Source organism: Netta rufina (genome assembly GCF_964035555.1).
Source record: "Netta rufina genome assembly, chromosome: Z".
Lineage (NCBI taxonomy): Eukaryota > Metazoa > Chordata > Aves > Anseriformes > Anatidae > Netta > Netta rufina.
This window is the reverse complement of record NC_140126.1, coordinates 426,950-440,686: the sequence shown is the minus strand read 5'-3', so window position 1 is coordinate 440,686 and position 13,737 is coordinate 426,950. Positions and strand designations below refer to the sequence as shown.

Sequence of the window (13,737 nt, the reverse complement as noted above, 5' to 3'; positions counted from 1 at the left end):
CTACAGGGTTTTGTCTCCTGACCTGCCAAACGGGGCTCAAAATCCACCCCAGTTTCTGAAATATTGGGTATCCTGTGCTCCTCCACCACTGCCTCCCGTGAGCAATGCTGATGGCATTTTGCTGCTGTTCTTGTGCCGCAGGAGCTGCTGCAGCTGGAGGACAGGCTGGGCAGTGTGAGCCGGGGCGCCGTGCAGAACACCATCGAGAGGTTCACCTTCCCACACAAGTACAAGAAGGTGAGCTCCCCAAAAATATGGCATGGCTGCCACCCCCTTGCAGCTGCCCAAGGGTTGTGTGCATGGAGCGGGCAGAAGAAAGGACTTCAGGGGGTTGCAATCCTCAGGGGTGGCAAACCAGCATCATTGACTGAAATATTCCCCCAAATGGACCGTGAAATTCAGAACTGGTGCTTTAGCATCTTGTGGGACTGCTGGGTTGACGTGGTGGTGTAGCTCAGCTCCCTGTCGATGGTGTGGGGGCAGCTCGCCCTCCTTTCTCTTTGCAAGGAGCATCTCCTCCGTTGGAGCTGAACTCTTGCCCTTAAAAAAGTCGATGCCAATTTTTTGGGGTAGTGCTAAAGAAAACAGGAAAATTGCTCATTTGGGTAGAAATGTCATGTTTGTCATCCCCTGTGACAATAAATATGTTTCATTGCCCAGGTTGGAAGGGACCCAGCTCCTGCTGCACTTATCTCTGACCACATCTCCAGTGGATGCAGAAAGAAAATAAGTCATTTGGAATGGGTGTCGGGGGAAAAGGAGAGGAGGGATCTGGCAGGCTAAGAGCTGCCACATGGTGCAGTAAGGGTCTATGCCAGTGCCCTAGCTGACAAGGGGCACAGTGGTTTCTGTTCTTGCTGGCAGTGGTGACCCTACACATTTTGGGGTCTTCAGGAGAAGCACGCACCAAAGGAGACTGTGGCACTTCCATCAGCCCCACTGCCCCCAGTTCTGGGAGGAGGCATGTGGCCCAGCAGCGTGCTGGTGGCATCCTCCCCCCGCTGGCTGTTTTGGCTGGGCTGGGTTCCCCAGGCTGGAGGATCTGGCTGATAGAAGAAGCTCTTACTATTTGCCTTCCTGCCACTACCCAGGCCTGGCAGAGCATTAGCAAATCAGTTCTCAACCAAATTATGTCTTTAACCTTGCTGCAGAGAAGACCGCAGGAGGGCAAAGCTGAGCAGGAGGACGGAGAGGAGTCGGACACTGATGAGAAATGCACAATCTGTCTGTCCATGCTTGAAGATGGAGAAGATGTCAGGTATGACCCTTCCCTCTGCTCCACTGCCTCTCAGTGACATCTGAGTTATGCTTATCCCAATAACACTGCCATGCCTTGGTGGGGCTGTTCTTGCAGGGTTTAAGAAAGCACATGCCAATGTCCAACTGAAAGGGCCAGATTTTTGATTTTTTTTTTCATTGGATCTCCTGGGTTTGGATCACCTGCTTCAAAACCTTGTGTTGGGTGGCCAGATGTCCTAGGATAATGGGTGCCAGGCCTCAGAGAGCCATTGGGAGCTCATGGGCATCAATGTCTTGCCTTTACAAGATGATCAAAGTATGATAAAAGGGAGATTGTGTGTCAAGTACAGGGGAATGAGGCTTGTGGCTGGGGTGTAGCTGCTTTTTAACAGAACAAGGGAGATCTCTCAGCCTGTATGGTCACAGCGAGCATCCGGGGCCACAGCAAAACCCCTGCTGTCAAGGTGCCCAGGCTCTTGGCTGGGTCAAGACTCTGCTTGATGGGGACAAGCAATTAGAAGAGCTGAGCTAGTGGTGAAGGAGCTTTGGGTGGGCAGTGCATCTGCACTAGTTGGTCCTGCTCCTCACCTTTTGGCTGCCTTAAGCTGTTGTGAAGAGCTCTGGTTTTCTTTTGCTGTGGGCCCTTGTGGTTTAGGATCCTTCCTGGCTAATGAGAGTCACCAAAGAGATGGCAAATGTGATATGGATGAAAAGGAACCACATTGCCTGGGGCACACCAGACACATAAGTAGGAGCAGTGGAGACCCACTGACTGCTGGTGAGCCACCAAGATCAAGAAGCCAAGCGTATAACTTGACACTCTTGAAGGGATAAAAGCAGCAGCCAGGGTAGTTGGTCACTGCAACAGCTCAGCTCAGGAGGATGTGGGATCTTCTAAGAGGTTTTGGCCAAGGACACCATCTCTGCCCTTCTGCCCCAGGGTAAGCTGGTGTTCCAGTGCTGCTTCCCCATGATGAAAGCAGCCCCATTTGCACCTTTCTGGATGTCCTCAGTCCCCTGAACCCCCTCCACCCACGAGGTCCCTAACGGGTGGTGCTTCTCTCTCCACAGGAGGCTACCTTGCATGCATCTCTTCCACCAAGTGTGCGTGGACCAGTGGCTGGCCACCAGCAAGAAGTGCCCCATCTGCAGGGTGGACATTGAAACACAGCTCGGCTCGGACAGCTGAAAGGACTGGCTGGACACACCATTTTCCTTATCAGGTCGTATGGCCATAAACCCTTGCAGCAAAATTTTTGCCTTCTGAGCCATTTGATTGAGAGGAGAAGTCTGCAGGCACGTTAGAGAGGAGGAGGAGGAGGTGGCAGTACAATATCTAGCAGTAGGAGATATTGCACATACGCAGGATACGGGCCCGGTGAAAGGGAGCTGGCATTCCCGGAGCTCAGAGACCCCGTGCTGCAGAAGATTTAGTGTTGAACGTGAAGGAACTAGTTGTGGTAGTCTGGCCTGTCAATCCTGCATTTCATGAGGATTGTATATATACCTCTCGAATACGTAGAAACATGTTATAGGGGTCCTTTAGCTATTTCTATGGATGGCAGCTGGAGCATGTTAGCTTAAGAAATGTTGTGTTTGATGCCCTACTCATCTTGTGGTGGACATGTTGCTGTTACCTAATTTGCACCAAATATTTTTTCATAGATTCCTTATTTTGGTGCCTGATTAATACATTGCAGAGGGGGAATGAGGAGGTCAAGCTTTCCCACCCTTGGGGGGAAGAGGCGAAAAAGCAAAATCCTGTTTACAGTCAGAAGGGTTGCGCTCTTTGCCTCAGCCACGTGTGCTTCCTTTCCGTGCATTTACAGTGCTGCAAATTCAGAGACGCTTACAAAATAAAATGTAATTGGGAACAAAATGAGTGAAGCAATAGGGAAAGGCTTCCCTATAAGCTTCCTGCTTATCTGCTGGTGCTGGATGCTTGCTGGAGGGGCACAATATCAATGGGGATGCTGTTTCTTTGCTTTCTGTATCTTAACAAAGTGGCTTGGCATGCCAAAATCTAAGGCAGGCCATGTGCTCTCTCCGTGCTTGCTATCTTCCATACTGCTTTCTCCTGTGAGCCAGGGGCTGGTTGGCTTCAGCATGCTATGGCATGGCCCCCCTGGGGTTAGACACATCCCAGGCTCCTTGCTGGTCCAAAATGCTGGTTATGGAGCCAGCTCCTGTACCTGTGCTTTGGGGTATAATTGCTCAGAGGAAGCTCCAAGGGGACAAAGCCCAACGCCACATGATTTGGGGATATTGCTAACGCTGTGGCTGGGCTGGGGTAGAGCCGCAGACAAGATGCCCTGCTCCTGTTCCCCCTCCCAGCCCACAGCAGGGTGGGAGAAGGAGAGCAGGGCCTTTTTGTCACACACGGTCACCCTGCTTCACTGCTTCCCCAGCGATTTATCACAGCACAGGGAGGTTAAGCAGATATACGGCACAGGTGGGAACCTTTCTTTTCCATTTTTTTCCCTTAATCCGCTTGGGTTTATAGGCTGTGGGGTCTTTTGTGGGGTCAAGTCTCTCAGAGCAGGGATTGCAGAGACCCTTCTCTGATAAAGGGATGGGAGGAATTGTTGCTCATGAGACATCAGTGTGGGTGTTTTGGTGCAGGAAGGGAATGCCAGCTCTCGAGGGTTTGCTGCCTTCTGGAGGGGCTGGGTTTAGCCCTGTATCAGAGCATTGTTATACACAGATGCATTTCACTCCATATCCATATGGAGAAAAAGGTGATTATTAAAATGAAACCTAATTTACCACTTTCCATTATAAAAATGCACACAACTACATCAGGAGGCAGTCCTTAGAATAGAAGTATCACGGAACCATTAGGGTTGGAAGAGACCTCCAAGATCATCTGGTCCAACCATCACCCTACCACCACTGTCACCCACTAAACCATGTCCCTAAGCACCACGTCGAACCTTTCCTTGAACATCCCATGAAGGAGTGGGCCATTTTGACCCAAGCTCCCCCTGAAGTAAAGACCTCAGCTGCAGTGACACAGCTGAAAACCCTTTGGTGAATAGGCATTTACAACCAAAAAGCTTTTTTTTTTTTTTTTTTTGGAAACTAGGAAAAGAGAGATGCGGAGGAGCCAGGGGAACAAATCCTGAACTTTATATATTTATTATGCAGATGTGGTGGAGCTGAATTGTGGCTCCCCAAGCACCCATTCTGCTGGAGCCAAGAGATGCTCTCCACGTAGAAATGATCATAAATTACCATCTGGGAGATTGCAGGATTCCCATGAGCTGTACCAGGAAAACACCGACCTCAGAGGACCCACAGAGATTAGTATTTTTATTTTTGCCAACCTGCTGATGAGAGTGAGGGAGGGGGCAAGGGGCAGCAGGCGACTTTCTCCCCTCTCACTGTGCCTGTGTCGGTAAAAAGGAGTGCAGGGGGGGTCACAGTGATATATATTTATTGTGGTGACATTTATTTGCCACCTGTGAGAGATGGTTTCACAGGAGATACAGTAGTCCCAGCCCTGATGTCCGGAGTGATGTGGACTCCTGCAGCAAGGAGTGACCCACTGGGACATAGGGGGCTTGCTCCAGCAGCAGCAGATTCAAGCAGCATTAAAAATAATCCTAATACTACCAATAACATGGACAAGAAAAGTGAGATGTTGTTTGTAAAGCACACTGTAAGCCGGGCTGGTGCACCCAGGTGTGAGCTGGGGGCGAAGCAGGGGAGGAGCGGGGCAGAGGGACCCTGGCTGTGCGGGGAGGGAAGGAGGAGCGCTTCTGAACCGCGCCTTTTCTTAAAGCCTATGCGAGAGTATTACTATCTGCCTAACGAACAAGCACAGTTTTTAGATATATATTTAAAAAAAAAAAAAGTAACAAAAAGACAAAAAAATCTGGTGAAGAAAAGCACCAAACTCCCGTGGTCTCGTGTGAGTGACTGATCCCGAGGTGCGTGAGAACCGTGTGTCAGGTTCCTCTTTGCGTTGAAATCATTTCTACGAGTGGGTCGCGATGATAGGAGGAGTTTAAAAACAACAACAACAACAAAAAAAACAAACCAACAACAAACAAAACAAATGAAACACACAGAAAATCTCTAGGAACAAAACATTGATAGTTTACAGGGTTTTGTGAGTTTAAATGCCTTATATTTAACAATCATAATTTATGACTAACTTGTAGATATTGTGGGTTCTTATTTAATTATTTTTATAGTTGTTTTTTGCATTTTTAATTATAATTTATTTATTTAGAAATTAATACTAATTTTTTTTATTACTCCTATTACCTCATTTTTGCATTGTTTCTGGGAATGGAATGCTTTGCATGCGTCGGTACTTAAAAAGAAATTAAACATGGGATGTGGGGGTAATGCTTATCTTGTCAAAAAAAAAAAAGAAAAAAAAAGAAAAAAATCAGGGTGTGTGATTACAAACTGTATTACTGTGGTGCTGTTACCTTGGATACATTCCATAAAAATGCAAACCTTTGATTCTGTATGCTGTGACATAGTGGAAAACTGCAATATAGTGACTGTGTTTAGCACATATATATGAATATTATTTGCACTCATAATCAAACTCTGGTGATCCTTTCACTCGTGTCCTTGAGCATTGAAGGCAGTTCGTAGTGCCCTGAAAAACCAAAATTTCAGTCAATTCCTGCCGCCACCCTGTCCCAGTGCCTGTGGTGATGCTCCTGCCCTTGCTGCATGTGTTACCTGCAATAACGCCTGCTGGGCCCCGCTGCAAGGCTGTGCTTGGGGCAATGCCTACATTCAGTGCATGACTCTGCAAATTGTTTCAAAAAAATGCGGAGGGGAGTCCAGGTGCTGTGGTTCTGTTGTTTTTTTGGTGCTTGTTGGTCTGGCTGCGTGTCCCCTGCCAAGCCACCCCTGCATGCACCCAGCTGGGAGCTCCAGGGGGATGCAGGAGGGAACTGGTGGAGCCTGGGTTTGGACACCTCAAAACCAAGGGTCTGCCAGCAGTTTTTAGGGGATGACCCCCCTCCATCTGGTTTTGCATGGTGTGGTGCTGTCAGGGGAGGGTGGTGGGACCTCAGCTCCTTCACTGCTCCCAGACGGAGCTGGGAAATGGGGGCTGGATGGACAATTTGGGATCCTTTTGTCACACCAGGCCTTGACACTTGGCTATAATCCAACCGTAAAACATGCCTGGAGCAGAAGCCCTCAAAACCAACCTTACTGTGAACCTTCCACTTGCTTTTGGCCCCTCTGTTGGGGCAGAAACCTTGACTTGAGGCTTGTTGAACTGCTGTAGGGCTGTGAGAGGCACTGGAGCCCCCCTGCCCTGTTACTCCTGGGTCATCCCCAGGGGACCAGCCCTGGGCTGATGTCTTGTTCCTGCAGCAGTGGCCAAGCATCCACGTCCCCATCCCCAGCCACGACTGCACCGCTGCTAACACGCTGCCCCTTCCCAAAAGGCTCCTGAATATCCAGTGCTTGAACCATGCAGGAGGGTTTTAAAGCACCCCAGAAAACATTTTAAGCTTTAAGCCATAACTGCTGTGGGTCAGCACAGATGCTCAGCTGTGCATGAACGCAGAAGCAGGGCTCGATGTGTCCCCCCACCCCAAAAGGCTTTAGAAGCAAATGCCTTTTGGGGCTGAAAGGCACGACACGACTGTACCTTCATCCTTCCTCTTCGTCCCTTCAGGGTGCTGCTCTGCTTTGCTGCCTTTGCCTTACCCTGGGTTTCCGCGTCTTCCCTTGCTGCTCTGTAACTTTTCTCCCTTAAACTGTGTTTTTGGGCTGTATGGGGATAGGGGCTGGGTGTCACCCCACAAAGACACCATCAGAGGGACACGTAAAACATGGGGCAAGCAGACAGAAATCCTCCCCTTTAATGGCCCGGGCTGGTGAAAGGATCACCCACATTTTTGTACTCCTACTGCTGTTCTGTTGTGCTGTGCAACATTTTGCTACATAGACTATTTTATAGAAGAAAGCTAGAAAAATATTTATTATTAATATTAAAGCAATAGTGCATTGAAGAAATGAAAAGACATTAGAAATTGTGTAAATGCTTAGATTCACTTTTGGTGGATTTTTTGTACTTTATTTATAACTAATAAAATGAACTGCATTGCTAACTATAAACCTGTGCAAGCTGGCAGGACACTTGTATGGTCTTTATTTACCCCTGAATCCTGACCCCCACCTGTGGCCACCATGTGAAACCCACACAAGTGGGTGCCCAAAGCCTCCTGGAGAACCCCCCATTGAAGGTGAAGCCTTCAGCATGCAGAAAAGTGAACGCTGGTGGAGATTTTTCTGCCTCCTTCAGCCCTGAAGCAGGAGGAAAAGAAAAACCTACTGAAAAATGAAATAACAGTAATTAAAGAACTTTAAGGTGGAAAGAGTTGAGGGTATTTTCCAACCTTTTGTCGCCCTTGGAGAACACAAGGGGTAAAACACCCAACTTCGCAACCCTTTTCATGGGTCCTCTTGTTTTTTTTTTTTTTTTTTTTTTTTTTTGTTTGTTTGTTTGTTTGTTTGTTTGTTTTTTTTCTTGCAATGAGTGGTGTCAGTCTCCCTCCTGCCTATTCTCCAGATGACTTTTCCTCCTCATGTGTTTCATGTCAAAAGGCTGTGACCAGTCTCAATTATGTGATTAGACCGAGCATGCCCTGGGGACAGACGCTGCTGATCAGGAGATTTGGTTCCTGCAGCTGGGCAGAACTGCTGGCTCCTCTAGCACCCAGTAAGGGCTGTGCTAGGGATGCCTCCTATTCAGGCAAGCTGAAACTCCTGTTATAGCAAGCTTTTACAAATTCTATCAGAAAGCAGGGAAAGCACACTTGCTCAACGAGATCTCGCTGATGTCCTTCAAAAGGGTTACAGCACTGAGAGCTGCTGGAGATCACAATCGGTTTTGCTTCAAAGCTGCCACAGCAGAGCACAAATGTGCTGCTGAGATCTGATCACAGCCCCGCCAAGCACAACGAGCTGAAAGTGGCTTTGCACCCATTAGGGCACAACATCACGGCCACTGCAGGCATCCACTCTCCACATTTACCTTTTTTTTTTTTTTTTTTTTTTTTGTAGTAGTAGCTAAACCATCAGCTGGCCCAGGGGTTGGAGGTCAGAGCTGTACAAGCCCACAAGTAAATAGAAATAATAATAATAATTATTATTATTTTTTCAACGGGGCATCTTTTCTGTAGGGTGGATGCTTCATAGCCATGAGTTACCCTGACTTCGTGCACATAGGGTTGGTGTGGGTGTACCAAATGCCATCGGATGTTTCACTGCTGCTTCCCAGAGATGCTTGGTTTAATTATCAGTGTCCTGCAGCAAGAGACAGCCAGTCCCTACCCGTTAATCTGACACTGCGAAAGTCTCCTCGGTTATATTTGCTGTCACTGAGAGCACCAAAGTGCAGGATGTCATCGGGCTCCCAAAATGATGGGGACCACAGAGAAAACAGACAACCCATTTTTGCAGTTTCCTCCTGGGTGCCGAGTCCTTGTCCTGTGTCCTCACTTCTCATCCACATTCCTGTTTTTTTCTTTTTCTTTTTCTTCTTCTTATTATTTATTTATTTTATTATTTTTTTTTTTGAAGGCATGTGCACTAAACCCACACCAATTAAGAAAAAAAGAGCAAAAGAAAAACAACGGTGGAAGGTAGGGGAGCAGGAGCTGTGCATCTGCCCAACACACGGCTTTGGGGAGCTCTGCCCCAGGAGGCAGACATGCCCTGAGCCCTGCACAAAGCACAGAGCTAGGGTAGTTTGGGCTTTTTTCCTCCCCAGTCTTCTGCTTGGCCAGGAACGTGTTGGGTTTAGCAGCTTAATGCAAATCCAGCCCTTGGAAAAACTCCACTCTGCTGATTACTTTTGTGGCGTTAGTAGTTGTAGCAACAGGATGACTCCCCAGAGCTGGGGTGGAGCTGGGTTTTGCACAAACAAAGGGTGTTTTTAGAGTCTTCAGAAGAAAAAAAGATTTTTTTTTTTTTTTATGCTTTGCCAATATTGCCTTCTGGGGAGAGCGTGAGGTTGCTGACTCCATATCAGCAAACTCTCCCTTGACCCTTTTTTAGGGCAGCATAGCCTGGAGTTCAGCACAGATTTTGGGTTGAACGTGCCCATCCAGGGCTGGCAGGTGGTTTTGATGTCAGCCTAGGTATTTGCAATCCCTACACAGCAATTTGGTGGCCGCAAAGTTGCTCATTCCTGCTTCGACAGGACCTGTGATCTGTGAGTTGTGGCTGCAGCTACTTGTTACATGATTGCTTCCAGATGGAGCCTGTCCTGATGCCGTGCCACCTCACAAACACGTCCTATGTACGCCAAGGATTTCCCCGTTCTGCTTGCCCCACGCAGGAGGGTGTGGATCAGGAGGTGCTCCCAGGGGCTGGGAGCACGGAGCAGTGAAAATCCTACTCACACAGTAGTGAAATTCCTCCTGTTGCTGATAGAGGTCCAAGCGAGGTGCCCTAGTACACACCTCCAAGCTCGGCCATCAGTGCACGGGGAGTGGGGAGCACTGAGGGCTGCTGTTGTCCTTCCATCAGGGACCAGCAATGAGCTTTCCTGGGAGCACACACCCCACTCACTCTACTCCAAAACCACCAGTTTAACCCACTCTCAGCCCGTTTGATCCCTGTTTGCACAAAGGGATCCCCCTGGGAGGGGGAAGGAGCTCTCCTAGGACACAGCCAGGCTGTGAGGAAAGTCTTCTGAAGGCAGCTCAAACACTACAATCCCCATTCCAAGGGACATGTCCTACCACCTGGTAGGTGGACATCAGTCAGCTGAGTGTTGGGAGGAGGAAAGAAGCCTTCACCCCACCTGCTGAAGCTGCAACACTTGGCTGGGGGCAGCAGACCCCTTCTGTGGCTGCCTCGTTAACCATCCCGGTCTCGTTAGTGCACCCTGGGGGCTGAAGGTCTGCCTCCTCCTCCTCCTCAGCAAACCTGGCTACTGGGAAAACCCATCACACTAAAGACTGTGAGTTTAAAGATTAAAATGAATGACAGCTGCTTGGAAAAGGGGTTGGTGTTCAGTCTGTGAGGGGTAAGATTGTCCCGAGCCGGCTTTGAATACAATTAGCACAGCTTCCTTGAAGAGGAATGGGTTGTCTGCTGGGTCCTCTGCTAATGTGCTCCCAGGAGCTGCTCTGGCTGCCAGAGCCCTTGGACCTTCTGAATCCAGCCTGGGAGCTGTATCTGGCATGGGAGGAAAGCCCATGGGTGGAAAACAGCCCCCAAACCGCACCACCCGAATCCCAGGCAGTGTTCATACGTAGGAACATGTGCTGCAGTGATGTGAGACAAAACCAGGATGTCCCCGTTCAATTTTCTTAAATATTTTGTCTCAGTTTCATACTTCCCTTTACTCACCCCAAAAGGGAAGCAGACAGCGTGGAGGCCAGTGGGCATTTCCAGCCCCAGCAGGGCAAGGTGCTGAAAGCAGGAGGTGGCAGCTGAGCTGCTGCTGGGAGAGTGCATGGGTCAGCTACTGGCAACCTCCAATTGTAGATAAGAAAGAAATGAATTTATTTCATTCACAATTTTATATCCATTAAAAAAAAAAAAAAAAAAAGAGTATTACTTTTACAAAACTTTAGCCCAGGAAACACATCTTGCTACTAAAAATCTCTCCATACAAAAGGCAGCATTCCGAAAAGGAAAATGCAATATAAAACCACAAGGTGGGAAAAAAATGCATGTCCTGAATGGAGCAAAATGCTCCTCAGTACCTAGGGAAAAGCTCCCTCCAGATCAACCCATCGCCCCGGTTCTCATCCAGCCACTTCCCACAGGGAAATATGGTGGTGACGCCGGTGGCCGAGTTGGTGATCTCCACCCGCTCCACCAGCCAGCCGGGTGCCAGCCCACTGTTGTCATGCTCGATCCGGACTTTTTTGAGCTCACCCATGTCCAATGTCTCCAGGTAGAACCTGTTGGTTTTGCCCCTCTCGAAGAGGTTCCTGAACTTCTGCTTCAGGGCGCGCTTGCCCGAGTCCCCATTCAGCCCAAAGATGGTGATGAACACATTGGCGTCTGTCCCTGCCCCCTTCTCAAAGCCCGTGACCACGATGGTCTCGTATTTGACTGGCACCAGGCTGCGGGCTTTGCTGGCAAAGCTCTCGGTGACCTTGGCACACTCGAAGACTTTGTAGTCCCGTCTCTTGTACCGCAGCGGGATCTTCACGTTGCACCTGAAGAAGTACCTGCCAGAGGGAAGGCACGTTAGTGGTGTGGTCACCTCCTTCTTGTTAGGGTGCTATGGACCTGTTGCAATACTTTTCCATCTACGTGCTAGCACTGGAGTTCCCCCCCAGACAGACACCCAGGCTGAACACTGCAGCTGCTGGAAAATCCCCTATTTCCCTGCACAGACAAGGACAGGCTGCATTATGAGGGCTGGAGTGGGGCAGCTCTCACCTCTGTTGGCTGTGTGATGGCACGTCTAATTGCAGAGCCACCGAGAAAGGCAGCAATCAGCCCTGTACCTAGCACAGCCTGCCTCTGCGGAGCTCAGCCGGTCTCAGAGGTTGCATCCCTGCAGCAGCAGCACGTGAAGGGAGCTCAGCAGCAACCCTCACCCACACTGCAGTGAGGATCGGGTTAGGAATTGAGAAAAAAAGGACTGGGGAAGATGGGAGGAGGAGGTTTATATAGCCCCCTGTTCCTCCTCTATACCACCCAGCCCATCCTGAGCAGGCAGAAGAGTGCGGAGCACGGAGGTGATGGGTACCAGATGCTGAAAGCCCTCGGCTCTGTGCTGCTGCCCCTGGGGGTGTGCAGGGAGCAAAGAACGGGCTCACAAATTGCTGCACACCTGGCAGCCAGCCAGAGGCTGGGGCACGGCGCTTCTAATGATGTATTTCATTTCCAGTGATGCAGATCATTTCCCAATGAGTTTTTCCCCCTCCTCCCTCTCCCCCCATGCCAAATTGCAGCAGGTCCTCCCGGGGGGGCAGCGTGGCTGGACTGCAGCACGTGTGAGTAAAACCAGCACCTGGAGGAAGGGTTGCTGCTGCTCTTCGAGCTGTAGTGCTTCTTAAGCACTTCCAACTCTTTTGACATTTTATGCAGCCAAAGAAAAGCTCTCTATTCCCTGGAAAGAGGGATTGTAAATGAAAAATTCTGCCGGGAGCAAAATTTTAGGCTCAGGGACAGAAAAATTGCATGAAAATGGATGGGGAGGCTGCCTAATGCTGCAGTTTTATTTCCTGAACTGCATTATTATGGTGTGGATTATGGTGGAGCAAGCCAGTCTTTAAGAGAGGCAGGAAGGAAAAAGATAATTTCTCTAGCCCTGGGATTTGGAACAAAAACCTTCCAAATACATACATTTTGCAAACTAACATTGAATACCAAAAGGAAAAACAAAACAAAACAAAAAAGCAGTATCATTCAAAACTATTGCTACAGCAATCTCATAACTCTTTTAATATAGTCTTTTTTATTATTATTATTATTTTATTTTTTTTTTTACATTTGGGATCAGCAGTACCCAACATGAGAGCTCGCTCTCACGGTGAGATCTGCTCCAGTTGATGATTCGCAGCCTGCAAGCGCTACCGGTATCTCCTGGCTGCTCTCTTTTATATAAAACAACTTTAAAAGGCGTGGGTCTTTGTGAGAAAGTCTTTGTCCTCTTCAAAACATCCTCATTCAGCAGCTTCAGCATGTTCCCAGGGAGTTTCATGCGCAGACCTGACTGCGAAGCCAGGCACTGAGGGTTCCAGGTTTTCCCCCACCAGGAGAAAAGTGTTGTAGGTTATAATTGACTGAGTTTTCATTCAGCAAATGTTATTGTGGTTCTTCTGCTGCCTGATTAATTTGCTAGGAGAGACTCTCAGCATCTAAAAAATATATTCACTTCAAGGATTTCTTCTTAAACACTCAATTGTCTCAGCTGGAAAAAAAACCCTTACAGTTAAATTCCCTTGCAGCAGTGGAAATATCACAGTGCAGAAAAATCCATTAACGTTGTGGATATTTTCTCTGAAGAGGAGTTTGTTCTGCAAACAGCCAGTCTCCTCCAGTTCCTCCATATACCTCGTGCCATCTGCCCCACAAACCATGAACATCGCTCCTTCCACAGACAAGGACGTGTGGGTCCTGACATGCACAGAGCCCTTCAGAGATGTTCATTGTTCCAGCATGGAAGATTTCAGCCATATTTGAATCAGAGTAGCTGAGTATTTGTGAATTGGAAGCTACTTGTACCTTCCCAATGTGCTTTCAGATCATCCCAGAAGGATCATCCAGACTGATCTGAGGCTGAGGTTTTGTCTTACTCTCAACTTTCTTCTAGCAGCTGTATTTACAAGACTTACCTGGTGGCCAGTCTGTGCAGAGCATCCTTCACACCCCTTAAATTTCAGTCAGTATGTGTACTTCCTACAACCTGAAATGTTTGTCATAGCTGTAAGACTCACCCCAGCTACCTTGTTCATGAATTTACTTGCATGTGCAAATGGCCTTGGTGACAACAAAATGGAACAGCAGGAGAGGAGGGGGTATTGTCTACCTGAC

At 48.5% G+C, this 13,737-nt stretch overlaps 2 protein-coding genes across 2 annotated transcripts in view; one reads left to right on the top strand and one right to left on the bottom strand.

Annotated features, from left to right (window-relative positions):
- Positions 1 to 2,428, top strand: part of ARK2C (arkadia (RNF111) C-terminal like ring finger ubiquitin ligase 2C) — a gene marked incomplete at both ends in the record, with an annotated part of 37,110 nt that extends 34,682 nt beyond the window's left edge. The window contains 3 exons of the mRNA XM_084304950.1: positions 142 to 237; positions 1,152 to 1,258; positions 2,311 to 2,428. Coding sequence (XP_084161076.1) covers positions 142 to 237; positions 1,152 to 1,258; positions 2,311 to 2,428 — 321 coding nt within the window. The remainder of the gene's footprint in view (positions 1 to 141; positions 238 to 1,151; positions 1,259 to 2,310) is intronic.
- An 8,511-nt stretch (positions 2,429 to 10,939) lies between these two features.
- Positions 10,940 to 13,737, bottom strand: part of LOXHD1 (lipoxygenase homology PLAT domains 1) — a gene marked incomplete at both ends in the record, with an annotated part of 141,081 nt that continues 138,283 nt past the window's right edge. The window contains one exon of the mRNA XM_084305109.1: positions 10,940 to 11,420. Within this exon, the coding sequence (XP_084161235.1) occupies positions 10,940 to 11,420 (481 nt within the window). The remainder of the gene's footprint in view (positions 11,421 to 13,737) is intronic.